The 13,018-nt window shown below is 39.2% G+C and overlaps 6 protein-coding genes across 6 annotated transcripts; 3 read left to right on the forward strand and 3 right to left on the reverse strand.

The window, feature by feature from the left end:
* The first annotated feature begins 5,500 nt into the window (after positions 1-5,500).
* Positions 5,501-6,057, forward strand: LOC108595296. Its single transcript, XM_017980508.1, has 2 exons — positions 5,501-5,888; positions 5,953-6,057. The coding sequence occupies exons 1-2, from the start codon at positions 5,574-5,576 to the stop codon at positions 5,983-5,985; spliced, it is 348 nt and encodes a 115-aa protein (XP_017835997.1). The 5' UTR covers positions 5,501-5,573; the 3' UTR covers positions 5,986-6,057.
* On the reverse strand, positions 6,050-7,467 carry LOC108595295 (isocitrate dehydrogenase [NAD] subunit 1, mitochondrial). Its single transcript, XM_017980507.1, has one exon. The coding sequence runs from the start codon at positions 7,350-7,352 to the stop codon at positions 6,123-6,125; it is 1,230 nt and encodes a 409-aa protein (XP_017835996.1). The 5' UTR covers positions 7,353-7,467; the 3' UTR covers positions 6,050-6,122.
* Positions 7,468-7,610: 143 nt separating this feature from the next.
* Positions 7,611-8,309, reverse strand: LOC108597265. The gene has a single exon (XM_017983723.2). The coding sequence runs from the start codon at positions 8,218-8,220 to the stop codon at positions 7,726-7,728; it is 495 nt and encodes a 164-aa protein (XP_017839212.1). The 5' UTR covers positions 8,221-8,309; the 3' UTR covers positions 7,611-7,725.
* An 84-nt stretch (positions 8,310-8,393) lies between these two features.
* LOC108597266 lies at positions 8,394-9,176 on the reverse strand. Its single transcript, XM_017983724.1, has 2 exons — positions 9,099-9,176; positions 8,394-9,007 (listed from the first exon to the last, which is right to left on the reverse strand). The coding sequence occupies exons 1-2, from the start codon at positions 9,144-9,146 to the stop codon at positions 8,588-8,590; spliced, it is 468 nt and encodes a 155-aa protein (XP_017839213.1). The 5' UTR covers positions 9,147-9,176; the 3' UTR covers positions 8,394-8,587.
* Positions 9,153-10,791, forward strand: LOC108597263. Its single transcript, XM_017983720.1, has 4 exons — positions 9,153-9,443; positions 9,532-9,787; positions 9,845-10,388; positions 10,446-10,791. Exons 1-4 carry the CDS (start codon positions 9,207-9,209, stop codon positions 10,753-10,755), a joined length of 1,347 nt encoding a protein of 448 aa, XP_017839209.1. The 5' UTR covers positions 9,153-9,206; the 3' UTR covers positions 10,756-10,791.
* An 84-nt stretch (positions 10,792-10,875) lies between these two features.
* Positions 10,876-12,570, forward strand: LOC108597264. The gene is made up of 4 exons (XM_017983722.2): positions 10,876-11,207; positions 11,307-11,562; positions 11,613-12,147; positions 12,211-12,570. Exons 1-4 carry the CDS (start codon positions 10,968-10,970, stop codon positions 12,497-12,499), a joined length of 1,320 nt encoding a protein of 439 aa, XP_017839211.1. The 5' UTR covers positions 10,876-10,967; the 3' UTR covers positions 12,500-12,570.
* The last annotated feature ends 448 nt before the right edge of the window (positions 12,571-13,018 follow it).

Below are 13,018 nucleotides of genomic sequence, written 5' to 3' on the forward strand. Positions count from 1 at the left end.
GATTCTTGTCAAATAAAAACGTTATAGAAATAAAGAACCAAAGTTTGGTAAATAAAAAAATAAATATGCAACAACTATTTGTTTTTGATGTAATTCTATTTGTTCCTTCAGTTCGTCCTTTCAAATTTTTATAAAGGCAACTGCGTTGGTTTTTTGTTCTTAATGTAACAACCTTTTGTTACTAATGTAATTCATTTCTAACACAATCAGGTTGGCTGCTTTGGGTTTTTAGAGTTGACTTTCTACAAAAAAATCCGATTATTAAATGCGTTGCTGCGTTATGCGCGTATTGATGATAAACAGAAAGTTGCATCTTTACAATCATCTCACGAGGTCTAACAAGGCTATGGAGCTCGAAATCGCGATACAATTTTCGCGGAATTAAGTCTATCAAATCTGCGATTATATATCATACAATCTTATACTCATTTTAATTGTGCTTTCCACGCCAAAATATAGACGTATAGAGCATTTAGATCGGATTTTTTTAGCTGAGTTATAGCTTTGCACAGTTTGAAATTAAACAAAAATATACTCTTCAGCATTGGTTTTGTTGCCATAACTATGTCAAAAACATTTTTTTATTTATTGAACACAACAGCATATGTTTATTTAGTATCTCATGAGTAAATTAAGCCTAAAAACACTTCATTGCGATTTTTTTTGGCTGAGATATAGCTTCTCAAAGTTAGAAATTGATAAGAAATGAAGACGGCATCATTTTGTGGCAAAATTGTACAGGGTTACATCATGATTTTTTGCAAAATATCGAAATCGTTAGACTTTCCAGAGTCTTGAATGCATTTTTCTTATGGCATTCACGGGAGTCTAACAAGCATGAACTCCGAAACTCGGGATACAATTTCGCTGAATTACGGCTTATTCAAAGTGCGATATTTCACAGAAAGTTGTTTGGTTGTTTACTATTTTGTTCATAACTCCGCCAAATAATTTTTATCATACAATCTTATACTCATTTTCATTGTGCTTTTCACAGCCAACGTATAGACGTATAAAGCATTAGCATCGGATTTTTTTTAGCTGAGTTATACTTTTGTAAGCTTGAAATTAAAACAAAAGTTAGTTGGCAGATTAAGTATTTTTGAAAACTATTTCAAAAACAATTTTTTATTTATCGAACACAACAGCATATGTTGTATTTAGTATTCTTAGATTTAGCTAAAAACTCTTCAGTCCGATTTTTTTTTTGTCTGAGATATAGCTTCTCAAAGTTTGAAAGTGATAAGAAATGAAGACGACATAATTTTTTACAGGGGTTACATCATGTTTTTTGCCAAAATATCGAACATCGTAGACTTTCAAGTTCGAATGCAGTTTTATTCTTATGACATCTCACGAGTCTAGACAAGGCATGGAACTCCGAATGGATACAATAACATGTAACTTGCAATTATTAGAGTTCAATTATTTGCCAAACAAAGCTGTCTGTTTGTTTACTATTTTGTTCATAACTTCGCAAAATATAATTTTTATATCATACATATTTATGCTTATTTTAATTGTGCTTTTCACGCCAACGTATAGACGTATACAGCATTTAGAATCGGATTTTTTTAGCTGAGTTATAGCCTTGCAAGCTTGAAATTAAACAATAAAGTTATCTTCAGCATTTGGTTTTGTTGCACATAACATGTCAAAAACAATTTTTATTTATCGAACACAAACAGCATATGTTTATTTTAGTATCTCATGAATAAATTAAGCCAAATCAGCTCTTCAGTCGATTTTTTTTGGCTTGAGAGTATAGCTCGCCTCAAAGTTAAAAGTGATAAGAAATGAGACGGCATATTTTTTGGCAAAAATTACAGGGGTTACAGTTCATGTTTTTTGCCAAAATATCGAAAAATCGTAGACTTTCCAGGTCGTTTTGAATTGCAGTTTTATTCTATGCATCTCACGAGGTCTACAAGGCAGGAACTCCGAAATCGGATACAATTTCGCTGAAACGGCTTATCAAAGTGCGATATTTCACAGAGAATTGTCTTGGTTGTTTACTATTTTGTTCATACCTTCGCCAAATAATTTTTCCCAATAGCTCTATACTCATTTTAATTGTGCTTTTCACGCCAACGTATAGACGTATACAGCATTTAGATCGGATTTTTTTTTAGCTGAGTTATAGCTTTGCAAAGCTTGAAATTAAACAAAAAGTTACTCTTCAGCATTGGTTTTGTTGCCATAACTATGTCAAAAACAATTTTTTATTGATCGAACACAATAGCATGTGTTTATTTAGTATCTCATGAGTAAATTAAGCCAAAACACTCTTCAGTCCGATTTTTTTTGGCTGAGATATTGCTTCTCAAAGTTAGAAAAGTGATAAGAAATGAAGACGGCATCATTTTTGGCAAAAATTACAGGGGTATACATCACGTTTTTTGCCAATAATATTGGAATCGTGGACTTCAGTTGAATGGAGTTTATATTCTTATGCATCTCGACGAGTCTAAACAAGGATAGTATAAAAAAAACGCTACTAGGGAGAAAGTTAGATAGATATACAAAGGGGTGGCATTTGTTTGTACTTGTTTGTTTGTTTACTATTTTGTCCAAAAACTTCGCCAAATAATTTTTTATCATACAATCTTATAACTCATTTAATTGTGCTTTTACGCCAACGTATTGACGTATAAGGCATATGGATCGGAATTTTTTTTAGCTGAGTTATAGCTTTTGCAAAGCTTGAAATTAAACAAAACAGTTATTCTTCAGCAATTGTTTTTTGTTGCCATACTATTGTCAAAAACAATTTTATTGAACGAGACACAACACATATGTTTATTTAGTATTCATTGAGTAAATTAGCAAAAACCCACTCTTAGTCGATTTTTTTTGGCTGAGTATTGCTTCTCAAAGTTAGAAAGTGATAAGAATGAAGACCAAAGATCATTTTTGGAAAAAATCTGACAGGGGGTTACAACATATTTTAAAAATTATAGTAATTGAATTGAATAGCCTTAAATTTATTGAATGCAGTTTTATTTTTATGCATCTCACGAGTCTAACAAGGCATGGAACTCCGAAATCGGATGCATTTTCGCTGAATTACGGCTTATCAACGTGGTGCGATATTTCACAAAAATTTGACTTGTTTGTTTACTATTTTTGTCATAACTTCGCCAAAAAATTTTTACATACATTTTTCTGCTCATTTTAATTGTGCTTTCTATGACGTATAAAGCATTTGCATCGGATTATTTTTAGCTGAGTTATAGCTTGCAAAGGTTGAAATTAAACAAAAAGTTATCTTAGCTGGTTTGTTGCCATAACTATGTTCAAAACAATTTTTTTATTCGATTCGAAACAACAGCATTGTTGTATTTAGTATCTCAATGAGTAAATTACAGCAAAAGAAAGTGATCCAGAAATGAAGACGGCATCTTTTTGGAAAAAGTTACGGGGTTACATCACGTTTTGCCGAAAATATCAATATCGTAGACTTTCGGTTTGAATGCAAGTTTTATTCCTGTATTGCATCTCACGAGTTAAACAAGCATGGGAACTCCGAACATCGGATACAATTTCGCTGAATTACGGCTTATCAAAGTGCGATATTTCACTGAAATATGTCTTGTTTGTTTACTATTTTGTTCATAACTTCGCCAAATAAATGTTTAATAATTTAAATTTCAATGCGGTTTAGTTGAGATGTATATCAAGAATCTAAGAAGCCAGTGAACATTGAAATCGATCGCCATTTCGTTGAGTTTCAGCCTTTCAAAGCGCTTTGAACGCAACCGTTGGGTATTGATTTAACAATCTATTGATATTGATGTAACTATTTCTTCCTCCAGTTGAGAGCGGTCTTCGCTGCTGTCTGCCAATGTGAAAATACTTACCTCACTTACCCTGTCCATCCACCATACTTACCTATCATCTAGCCATCAGTTTTACCTAATTCAAATTGAACTGTTACATTCAATTTGAACTTAGTTCTTTTCATAATTAGACCAACAATTGGTTGGCCAAATAACCATTGGTTACTGATGTACAAACAAACAACTTTCGGTTGTTGATGTACAAGCAACCAATGGTTGTTGATGTACAAAACAAACAACCTTTGATTGTTGATGTACAAGACAAACAACCTTTGGTTGCTTTTTAATTGGTTTGGATAAGATTCAGTAGAGTTATAATAAAAGTAAAAATGCAGTAGAGTTTTTAGATAGCTGTTTGTTTTTAAATATAGTATGAACATTTTTTCGCAGTGGAGTTTAATGGAAGTTGTGTGGTTTCCATTGCGCATGTCCCAATACAGAAAGTTATCTCGATTTCGGCAATGTTTTCATCCCGGACACGAAGCTGCAGCAACAGGACTGCCTCAACAATCAGTGGAAGTGAAGCGGAGTGTTGTTATTTTGGCAGCAGCAACTTGAAAACATTGTACAGGAAGCCTTTGAAGCAGCAAGTACGACAACTAGGGCAACTAGAAATGTGCATTTATTTGACTGCAATTGAGAGCAGGCCGGACTTGGAGTTCTTTACGGATCTCATCATTGCTTATATTGAGATGTGGATGACGTCCTTTTCAATGATGTGCAGAAACCTCATGTCCAAGCTACGGATTTACCCGGAGATAAATGAAGAGGTTCTCTACACTGTTCGTATCTTGTAGGAGCAGCAAGTGTAATTCATTCGTACACTTATTTTTAAGTTATAATGTAAATTTTCTATCAAAAATACAATAAAAACAATATCTTGGCTTTTCATAGCGTAGAAATAAACTGCTACAATTATGTTGGAAAAATAACTTATGTGTATGCATTGGGAGTTTGTGGGTCAAAGAGTCCAAGCTCTTTGCTTTGGCCGGGGGTGTAATATAAGCTGCAAGCGCGGGGGTGACTAGTTAACACTGCAGTTATACCCTACGACTAAAAATTAAATGTTTAAAGTTATTGTGCTGCTCATCAGCAGACCATTTGATAAAGAATTGACTGCAGCTTATGTACAATTTATTTATTGTTGCCTGAAAAGACCCTCAGACTCAGTTTAAGTAGCGTATTTCGTAGTCGTGCACAATACCTTTTTACTTGTTGTTTGTTTGTGCTTCAGCTTATTCTTTTATTGTCCTTATTAACATTGTTATGCAGGAAAAGGCAATTTGCATGATGATAAAGTATCAACTGGAGTCTACGCATGTAACCAATTAATTATTTTTGCTTTTGTCTGTCTGTTTTTAGCTCCATGTGTGTGTGGCTGTGTGATTTGGCGCCTGCAAATATGCTACAATATTCGGGCAAACATTTATTGCCCATTATACGTTTGGTTAAAATGTTAGAATCGTTGCTAAATATATATTTTACGTAGTTGTTTACAACAGTTGCTTTTTTGCTGTCCTTTTGCTGTTAAGCTTTATGGCACTTAAAAAGCACATAATGATGAGCGATGCTACATACTTGTTTAAACAATTTCATTTACTTTTTTACTATAAATCTTTATGCTTAAGCATAAATCTAGAGCTTTTTGCTTTGAAGCTCAGTATTAACAGAAACAATTTTGAGCGACTATAAATTATAATAGTTTTACCAAATTTTCTTTTGCTTTTACCCACAATGGCAATGACCAATAAAAAGACAGCTGACGTTAAAATTAAGAGCGAGCCCAAGAGCTTGGTTAAGCTCAAGGCGAAGGAGTCGCCAGTCAAGGCAACGCCGACGCCAGCGCGAGCACAATCGCCCATCAAGACAGCCGAGCCACAGGAGGAGCTTGTCTATGACTATATGAAGTATGGCAAGAAGAAGAAGAAAGGCTATGCGCTGCCCAAGAAGCATGTGTCCTTTAAGCGTGTGGTGGAGCTAATAACATTTACTGAAGACTGGAAAATCAAATCACGCACCGAGGGCAATCTGCGCTCAGAGGAGGAGCAGGTGCGACTTGCAGTACAAAATCTAATGCTGTAAAACTAACCCTCAGCCTCCCAATCCACTCCAGCGCAAGAACACCAATATGAAACGCAACTTCTGACCCCCAAAGCGCGTGCAACATACGTTTTCCAATATACCGCCTATATATGTACATATATATAGTATAACCAAACACACTGTGAATTTAATTGTTATCGAAAATCGTCAGGCAATATAACAAGGCTTTAGCACGCATGGTTAACTTGATTCTTTGGGCTTATTTGGATCCGTGTCGTCAAACATTTTGCATTGCAGTTGATTCATTATATTGCAAATCACATATTCACCGCCATCTTTGCCCTTGAATTCCGCCGTTTTGATGCCCTCGCACATGGAGCGCATCATTTGGTCCCACAATGCGCTGGCGCAGTTAATGTGCCCCAGATAGAGCATCAGCTCCACGCAGGTGGCCACAATGCCATAGGGACTTAGGTTCTTGTAGTTTGTTAGCGACAGCTTGGTCTGCAGCGGCTTGAACACAGCATGATGATCGCCTATTTCGACGGATGAGAAGAGATTGGAGCCGCCGCAGACGCCGCTTAGTATAGTGGCCATAAAGGTGCCATACAGATCGTTGGTAAGTATGACATCGAAGTAGTTGGGATTGAGTATGACCAGGCCCACGCATTTATGAAGATCCATAAGCTCCAGCTCTATTTCCGGAAACTCCTTCTGATGCAGTGCGGTGGCAATATCCACAAAGATGCCCTCGGACACGGGCCACTCGCTCTTCTTGTGCACCAGCACCACGCGTTTGCGTTTGCGTATTCTTACATAGGAGAGCGCAAAGCGCAGAAAGCGCTCCGTGGCTTCGCGCGTCACCACATGCAGACCTTCGACAATGCCCTCCACGGGCGAGTATTCCAAGTCGGACGATTGTCCCATATTGTTCTGCGCTATCAGTTGTATGTCCACATTCGGAAAACGGCAATTGAAGCCCTTGAAGCTGCGCACTCTTGTCATAAACACATACAAGTCCAGATCGCTGCAAATGCGCAAGGATTTCTTCTTCTCCGTCTTGTCGTGCACAATGTCAATGTGTAGAGCGGCACGTGTGCGCAGCACCGAGTTGAAGTACTCCTCGCCCTCGTCCACGCCAATGCTCTCCACCTCAACGGGCACGCGAGCACTTTGCAGTATTGCCTTCACGTACTTGGCGCCCTGCTTGCCAATCAGACTGTTGCCCGTCAGCACGGTTATGTGCGTTATGCCTCCGTACTTGGACACGGGCACCACCTTGACGTTGCCACTCACCTCGGCCCCCACCACACGCGCATTGGAGCTGTGAGTGTGCACATATGGGTTATGTTTAGCTCCTTCATCTGATAGCCTGCGTTTCGAAGCTTGCAACATGCTGCGTAGCTTCCTCCAGCGCAATGTGTTGCGCACCACTGTGCTGGCGCTGTCCAAGCGTCTTAGATTCAACATTGCTTTTATTTAGTTGCACTTAATTTATACACAATTTGGAGTCAAACGTTGTTCGAAAGCTGCCGTTCGGCATGCTTTATAGCACAGCGACTAGAAGAGAAACCAAAATGTTCAAAATAAATTTAAAAAACAAATAATTTATTAGACTTGGAATACAACTATAAAATGCTGATGTAAACTGCAACTAAAAAATAAATTCACACAAAATAAATTAGTTAGTTATTTAGTTAAATTTTAATATTGTTAAAAAGCTTATAATTTTGATATATATATAAAGGAAAAATTGACTTAAAAAGTTTGTATCACTGACTGTAAAATTTTGCATCACTGTAATTTAGTCCCACTCCTGAGGCTACAAAACATCCTCCCCACATTAGATATCCCAGCAGACTTGTTTATCCACACAAGGACAGCCATCAATGCCAAACTTGCCAATTGCAATTTCAGTTTGCGTTGCCTCATCCTGTGGTCCGCGCAGACGCCAGAAGTCCTTCACATAGTATCTGTCGGGCAAATAGTAGGTAGGAATCTCCTTGCGCAGTCTGATATGATCGTCCAGCAGCATTTTGGCCATTTCCGGCGAGGTACGTGTGGCCTCCAGACGATATTGCTTGGGCTTCACTTGGCGTATGGCCGGCACCAGTTTGTGGGTGCTGCTCTGCACAAAAGCATCCAGATTCGAGTCCAGCTCGTCCAGCTGCTGCTGACGCAACAGTGTGCAAGTGGCGCAACGGCATTTGCCGCCATGGTAGCAATATCTGCTCTTGCCATCTTTATCCACCATTAGCAGCGGCACACATAGTGGTGGCGGCTCTGCTTGCGCCTCTGTTTGCGTAAACTGCGTCACTTGTACAGGCAGCGAATCCATCTTGGCTGGGATTGAGCTTTGGGGCTGGGTACTATTTAGTAGAAACGGAGTGAGATCTTGCCCAAACTGTATGCTGCCTAAAACTAAAGTTTTACAAACTAAAGTTCCAGTGAGAGCTTTCAGCTTTCAGAGCCTGCTTAAAGGATTGTTAATTTAAATTTACAAGTTACATTTTGAAATTTCTCGTCTATAATTCATGTTGCATTTATAATTACATCTTGTTAGTCTATTATTGTTTGGTTAAGTATATAAATAGTTTAGCTTGAACTATGCACTCATATGTCAAAGCTACTTCTCTCTTATAAAATACATTTAGTATTTTAAAGAAAAGCTACATTGACATATAAGCGTATATAACAGACTAATGTTATGTTCGTCCCAGTTTCTGGCCAAGCTGCTTGGGTCCCCAACAGTAAACATTGCGACAAGTATCCGCGTATTTAATGCGACTCTTCAGCAAGCTGACATCCGGACAGAGCTGACAAAGATAGCACCAGGGCAGTGGATAACGTTCCGCAGCAATCAAATCGGCATAATACTGCTTCAGCTTGCGTCGCTGTGTCTCTGTATAAAGCTCCTGCGGCGCTGATATGTTTTTATGCATCGATCTTGGCCTCTCAGCACCAACTGCATATAAGCTCCAATAGTCTGGCTGTGCAGCGGGCGCCGTTGATAAATGCGTATGCGCTCGTATTCTAGGCATGGGCAGCGATGTCGAATCCGACTGGCTCAGCTCAGTGTTTAAATCGTAAGTTGCTTGCCAAGTTCGCGGCTGCATTGCTACGTACTAAAATGAGAATTTAGAATTTCAAATCAAACTACAGGCTATGTAGACAATTGTAAGGCAAGGCTATAGAGATACGCCTCAATATACATACACAACAAACAGACGTAGTTGCTGTTGTTAATGCGAAATTAAAGCTCATTAAGCTGTCTGATCCGATGCCGGCAGTCGAGTGCTAGCACGCAAGCTGTAAGGTTGTATAATGTCGCTGCATGTGGCAAGTGAAATGCAGTGGCTGCACTCAGTGCTGCCGCAAATACTGCGCAGTGGACGACTGCTGGACAATTACGAAGAGACGCAGCTGTCCAGCTTCAAAGTGCTGAGCATAGATGTTGAGCCAATTGGGATCGATGAGGCCTATATGATGACGCTATGCTATAGAGCAAGCATACGCTTCGAATACGCAGGCCAGCTGGCGCTAAAAAAAATGATTGTTAAAGTAAGTTATCAATATAATTAATATACATACCAGCCACCTCACACGTAGCTGACGATTAGATAAGCATTAACTAAACATGACCTTGCAGAAATCGCCTGTGTTGCCGCCAGATATGTACAATAAGCTGCAGTTTGATGTGATGTTTTACAATGAGATAAGCTTCTATACGGAGATTTTGCCCATGATACAGCAACTGGCGCAGGGCAACTTTGCTGCACCCAAGTATTATCATAGCGAGCGTCAAGCGCAGGCAGCGCTTATAGTGCTGGAAGACTTTGGCACCGCGGGCTGGCGCATTACCGAAGATAGATATGGCCTGAGTTTAGAGCACGCAGTCATAGCAGGTAAGCTGACTGCATTTAAGCTGTAAAGATAACAAAGTACATTCAAACAAATTATAGTTAAATACTTGGGTAAATTTCATGGCTTTGGCTATGCTATAAAACAGCAGCAGCCGCAACGCTTTGCGCTGCTGTGCAGCAAGTTGAAGGAGTCACGCTTCAATCGCTCGGAGCTGCCTGCAGCCTGGCAGCTAAAGCATGAAGCTATACACAAGCGCATGCTGCAGTCCGTCTTTAAGCATCAGCCGCAGCTGGATAAAAAGTTTATAGAACATTTCTATGTGCTTACAAGCGATTATCTGAGTTATGGCCGACAGCGTGTGGCGCCACGCGAACCACTTGCCACGCTTTGTCACGGCGATTATCTGCGCAATAATGTCGCCTATAAATACAATGAGCTTGGTGAACCTTTGGATATCATGATGTTTGACTATCAGACCATGCGTCTCTGCTCGCCAATGGTGGATCTCTGCGTCTTTCTCTCACTTTCCATTTTGGCTGACGTGCGTTACGCGCACTTTGATGCGCTTTTTGATGCTTATGGTGACGCCTTGTTTGCAAGTTATAAACAACATGCGCAGCAGTCGCTGCCCGCGTATCTGAAGTAAGCGCCATGCTAAGCTGCAAAGTAAACATATTTTTATTTTAATTTATTCCGCAGTCGTGAAACGTTGCTTAAGGAATACGTACGTCATCTGCCTTATGCCATAACCATAGCCTCGTTCTTCTTGGCAGAGATGGTGGAGCCACGCAAGGAAGCGCTGGAGGAGCTTGTCAGCGATATGACAGATCAGCAGATAATAGAACAGGCAATGACCAAAGGTGGTGAACTGGTCGATCAGGAAGTAGCGCATCAGCTGAAAGAATTATATGAGCTATGTCAAAAACATCATGTGCATATAGCTGATGATATAGATATGTCGACCTGGGCTGATAAGGCGCTCAACGATTATTGTTATCTAATAAAATAAAAGTATAAGCTATTTTTATTGTTATTGAGCGCTTATCTAAGACCTACAAATTTCTATATTATATTAGCAAATTGATATGTGCGCGCTCTTCGTACATACAAACGATTATTTTATCACGCTCACTCGATCAAGCTAAAAACCGAGAGCGCGCAGTTAGTTACATTGCACTTGTCCAACTGTGCAGTTCGTAAAGTATTCTACTCGCAAATAAAATGGCACTAGATACAGCACATGAAATTCAATGGCTGGCAAATGAAATTCTGCCTAAAATTCTAAAAAGCGGCCGCTTGCTAGGCGCGTTTGATGAGTCACAGTTGGAATCTTTTAAAGTGGCTGATATTGAAATTGCAATTATTGGCGTCGAGGAGGCATTTATGATGACGCGTTGCTACCGCGCCACGGTCAACTTTGAATACGCTGGGGTGCAGCATCAGCGTAAGCTTGTTGTTAAAGTAATTAAAAAAAATAACACGTTCTAACAGTTGTTAGATCAATTGAACAATGCATTGCTTGGTGAAGGTTAGTGTAACTATTGCATTTGATTTTCATAGAGAACGCCAGAGCTACCGCCACAGATGTATGCAGAAATAATGTTTGATGAACTATTTAGCAATGAAATAAAATTCTATACGGAAATACTGCCCATAATAGATCAGTTGTCGCAGAGCAAGTTTACTACGCCCAAATATTACTATAGTGAGCTGCAACCCAATGCTGCTGTGATTATATTGGGTGATTTTGGCGTGGACAACTGGTGGTTGCCCAAGCAAAGATTCGGACTAAGCCTTGAACATGCTACGCTTGCTGGTAAGCAAATACAATTTAAGAATAAACTTATAATAACGTATATTTTATAGTTCAGTATCTGGGTCGTTTTCATGGCCTGGGCTATGCCATGAAGCACACGCAAGCGAACAAGTTTAAGGCGTTGACTTGCCAGTTCAAAGAGTCGCGTTTTAAAAATGAAAATCCGAGGTTTGCTTTGTTGCAAGAAATAACACAGCAGCGCTTGCTCAAGGTCACTAGTCGCTATCAACCGCAAGTGGATAAAGATTTTCTCGACCAATATCAGAGTTTGACACATTCCTTTATGAACTATGGCAAACAGCTTGTGGCACCGCAGGAGCCTTTAGCCACTATCTGTCATGGTGATTATCTGCGTAATAATATTGCTTACAAGTATGATAAGGATACGCCCGTGGATGTTATGATGTTTGACTATCAGACAATGCGTCTCTGTTCCCCCATGATAGATCTCACCCTGTTTTTGTCACTTTCCACTCTGACCGACGTGCGTTGCAGGCATTTCGAAAAGCTCTTTGATGATTACTGTGCTGCTCTTTTTTCTAGTTATATTGAAAATACACAGCTGCCACTGCCTGACTTTCTCAAGTAAGTTGTGCCCCGGGATCATAATTGCAACTGAAAATATTTATGATTCTTTATAATTTGCAGTCGCGAGAACTTGCTCAAGGAGTACATACGCTTTTTGCCCCACTCCCTTGGTATTGCGTCATTTTTTCTAGCGATACTCGTAGATCCATTGGCTTTGCCACAGAGTGACATGTTTACCGCTGAAATTAATGAGGAGCTCATTCAAGCTATATCGAATGTTGGTGGAGAACTGGTCGATCATGAGCTGGCGCATCAAATGCGGGAACTGTTTGAGCTGAGCAAAGCCCACAATGTGCAAATTGACAAAAATATTGATATTACTGAATGGGTTCATAATTTAGAATTGTAATCGCTTTAACTAACCTTAACCTCTAACCTGACGAAGTAAATAAATTCACAAATTTATTTCTGGCATTCAATCTGCTTGGTTAAGCTTATATCAAATCATTTAATGCTCCGCTTCCATGCCGGCAAAATGGCAGACAGCTTTTAGTTTGTTATTGTGTGCAAAAATGCAAATGTATATAAGATTAACATACTTATGTAAGCTTAACAAGGCGCTTTCGTTGCACAATTTTATATAACAAAGGCTACTGCCGACTTTAATTTAGATTTGTTGTAATGCACTTGGATTTTAAATTCATAATTTATTCCTATTAGCCATTCAGAGCGAAACGTAAACATAAGCACCACCTATTGGGCAGTAGAGCAAAACGTAAACGTAAACAAACCACAGCTGATCGGTAAATTGACAGTCAATGGTTGGCGCGTTCTTCATCTCCGTTGTAACTCTCAAGCCTAATTATTCCTCCCATAGTGTTTCGCAAACCTAATTCTTCTTACCGGTTGTAACTTTCAAACTGACAAC

Source organism: Drosophila busckii, chromosome 2R (assembly GCF_011750605.1).
Source record: "Drosophila busckii strain San Diego stock center, stock number 13000-0081.31 chromosome 2R, ASM1175060v1, whole genome shotgun sequence".
In the NCBI taxonomy this organism is placed as follows: domain Eukaryota; kingdom Metazoa; phylum Arthropoda; class Insecta; order Diptera; family Drosophilidae; genus Drosophila; species Drosophila busckii.

Coding starts and splice junctions, on each gene's coding strand:
- LOC108597265 (XM_017983723.2), bottom strand. CDS start 8,220: ATGGATTCGCTGCCTGTACAAGTGACGCAGTTTACGCAAACAGAGGCG.
- LOC108597263 (XM_017983720.1), top strand. CDS start 9,207: ATGTCGCTGCATGTGGCAAGTGAAATGCAGTGGCTGCACTCAGTGCTG. Junction 9,444..9,531: donor TAAAAAAAATGATTGTTAAA/GTAAGTTATCAA, acceptor ATGACCTTGCAG/AAATCGCCTGTGTTGCCGCC. Junction 9,788..9,844: donor AGAGCACGCAGTCATAGCAG/GTAAGCTGACTG, acceptor AACAAATTATAG/TTAAATACTTGGGTAAATTT.
- LOC108595295 (XM_017980507.1), bottom strand. CDS start 7,352: ATGTTGAATCTAAGACGCTTGGACAGCGCCAGCACAGTGGTGCGCAAC.
- LOC108597264 (XM_017983722.2), top strand. CDS start 10,968: ATGGCACTAGATACAGCACATGAAATTCAATGGCTGGCAAATGAAATT. Junction 11,563..11,612: donor TGAACATGCTACGCTTGCTG/GTAAGCAAATAC, acceptor TATATTTTATAG/TTCAGTATCTGGGTCGTTTT. Junction 12,148..12,210: donor CCACTGCCTGACTTTCTCAA/GTAAGTTGTGCC, acceptor TATAATTTGCAG/TCGCGAGAACTTGCTCAAGG.
- LOC108595296 (XM_017980508.1), top strand. CDS start 5,574: ATGGCAATGACCAATAAAAAGACAGCTGACGTTAAAATTAAGAGCGAG. Junction 5,889..5,952: donor TGCGCTCAGAGGAGGAGCAG/GTGCGACTTGCA, acceptor AATCCACTCCAG/CGCAAGAACACCAATATGAA.
- LOC108597266 (XM_017983724.1), bottom strand. CDS start 9,146: ATGAGCTTTAATTTCGCATTAACAACAGCAACTACGTCTGTTTGTTGT. Junction 9,008..9,098: donor CAACTACGTCTGTTTGTTGT/GTATGTATATTG, acceptor TTCTCATTTTAG/TACGTAGCAATGCAGCCGCG.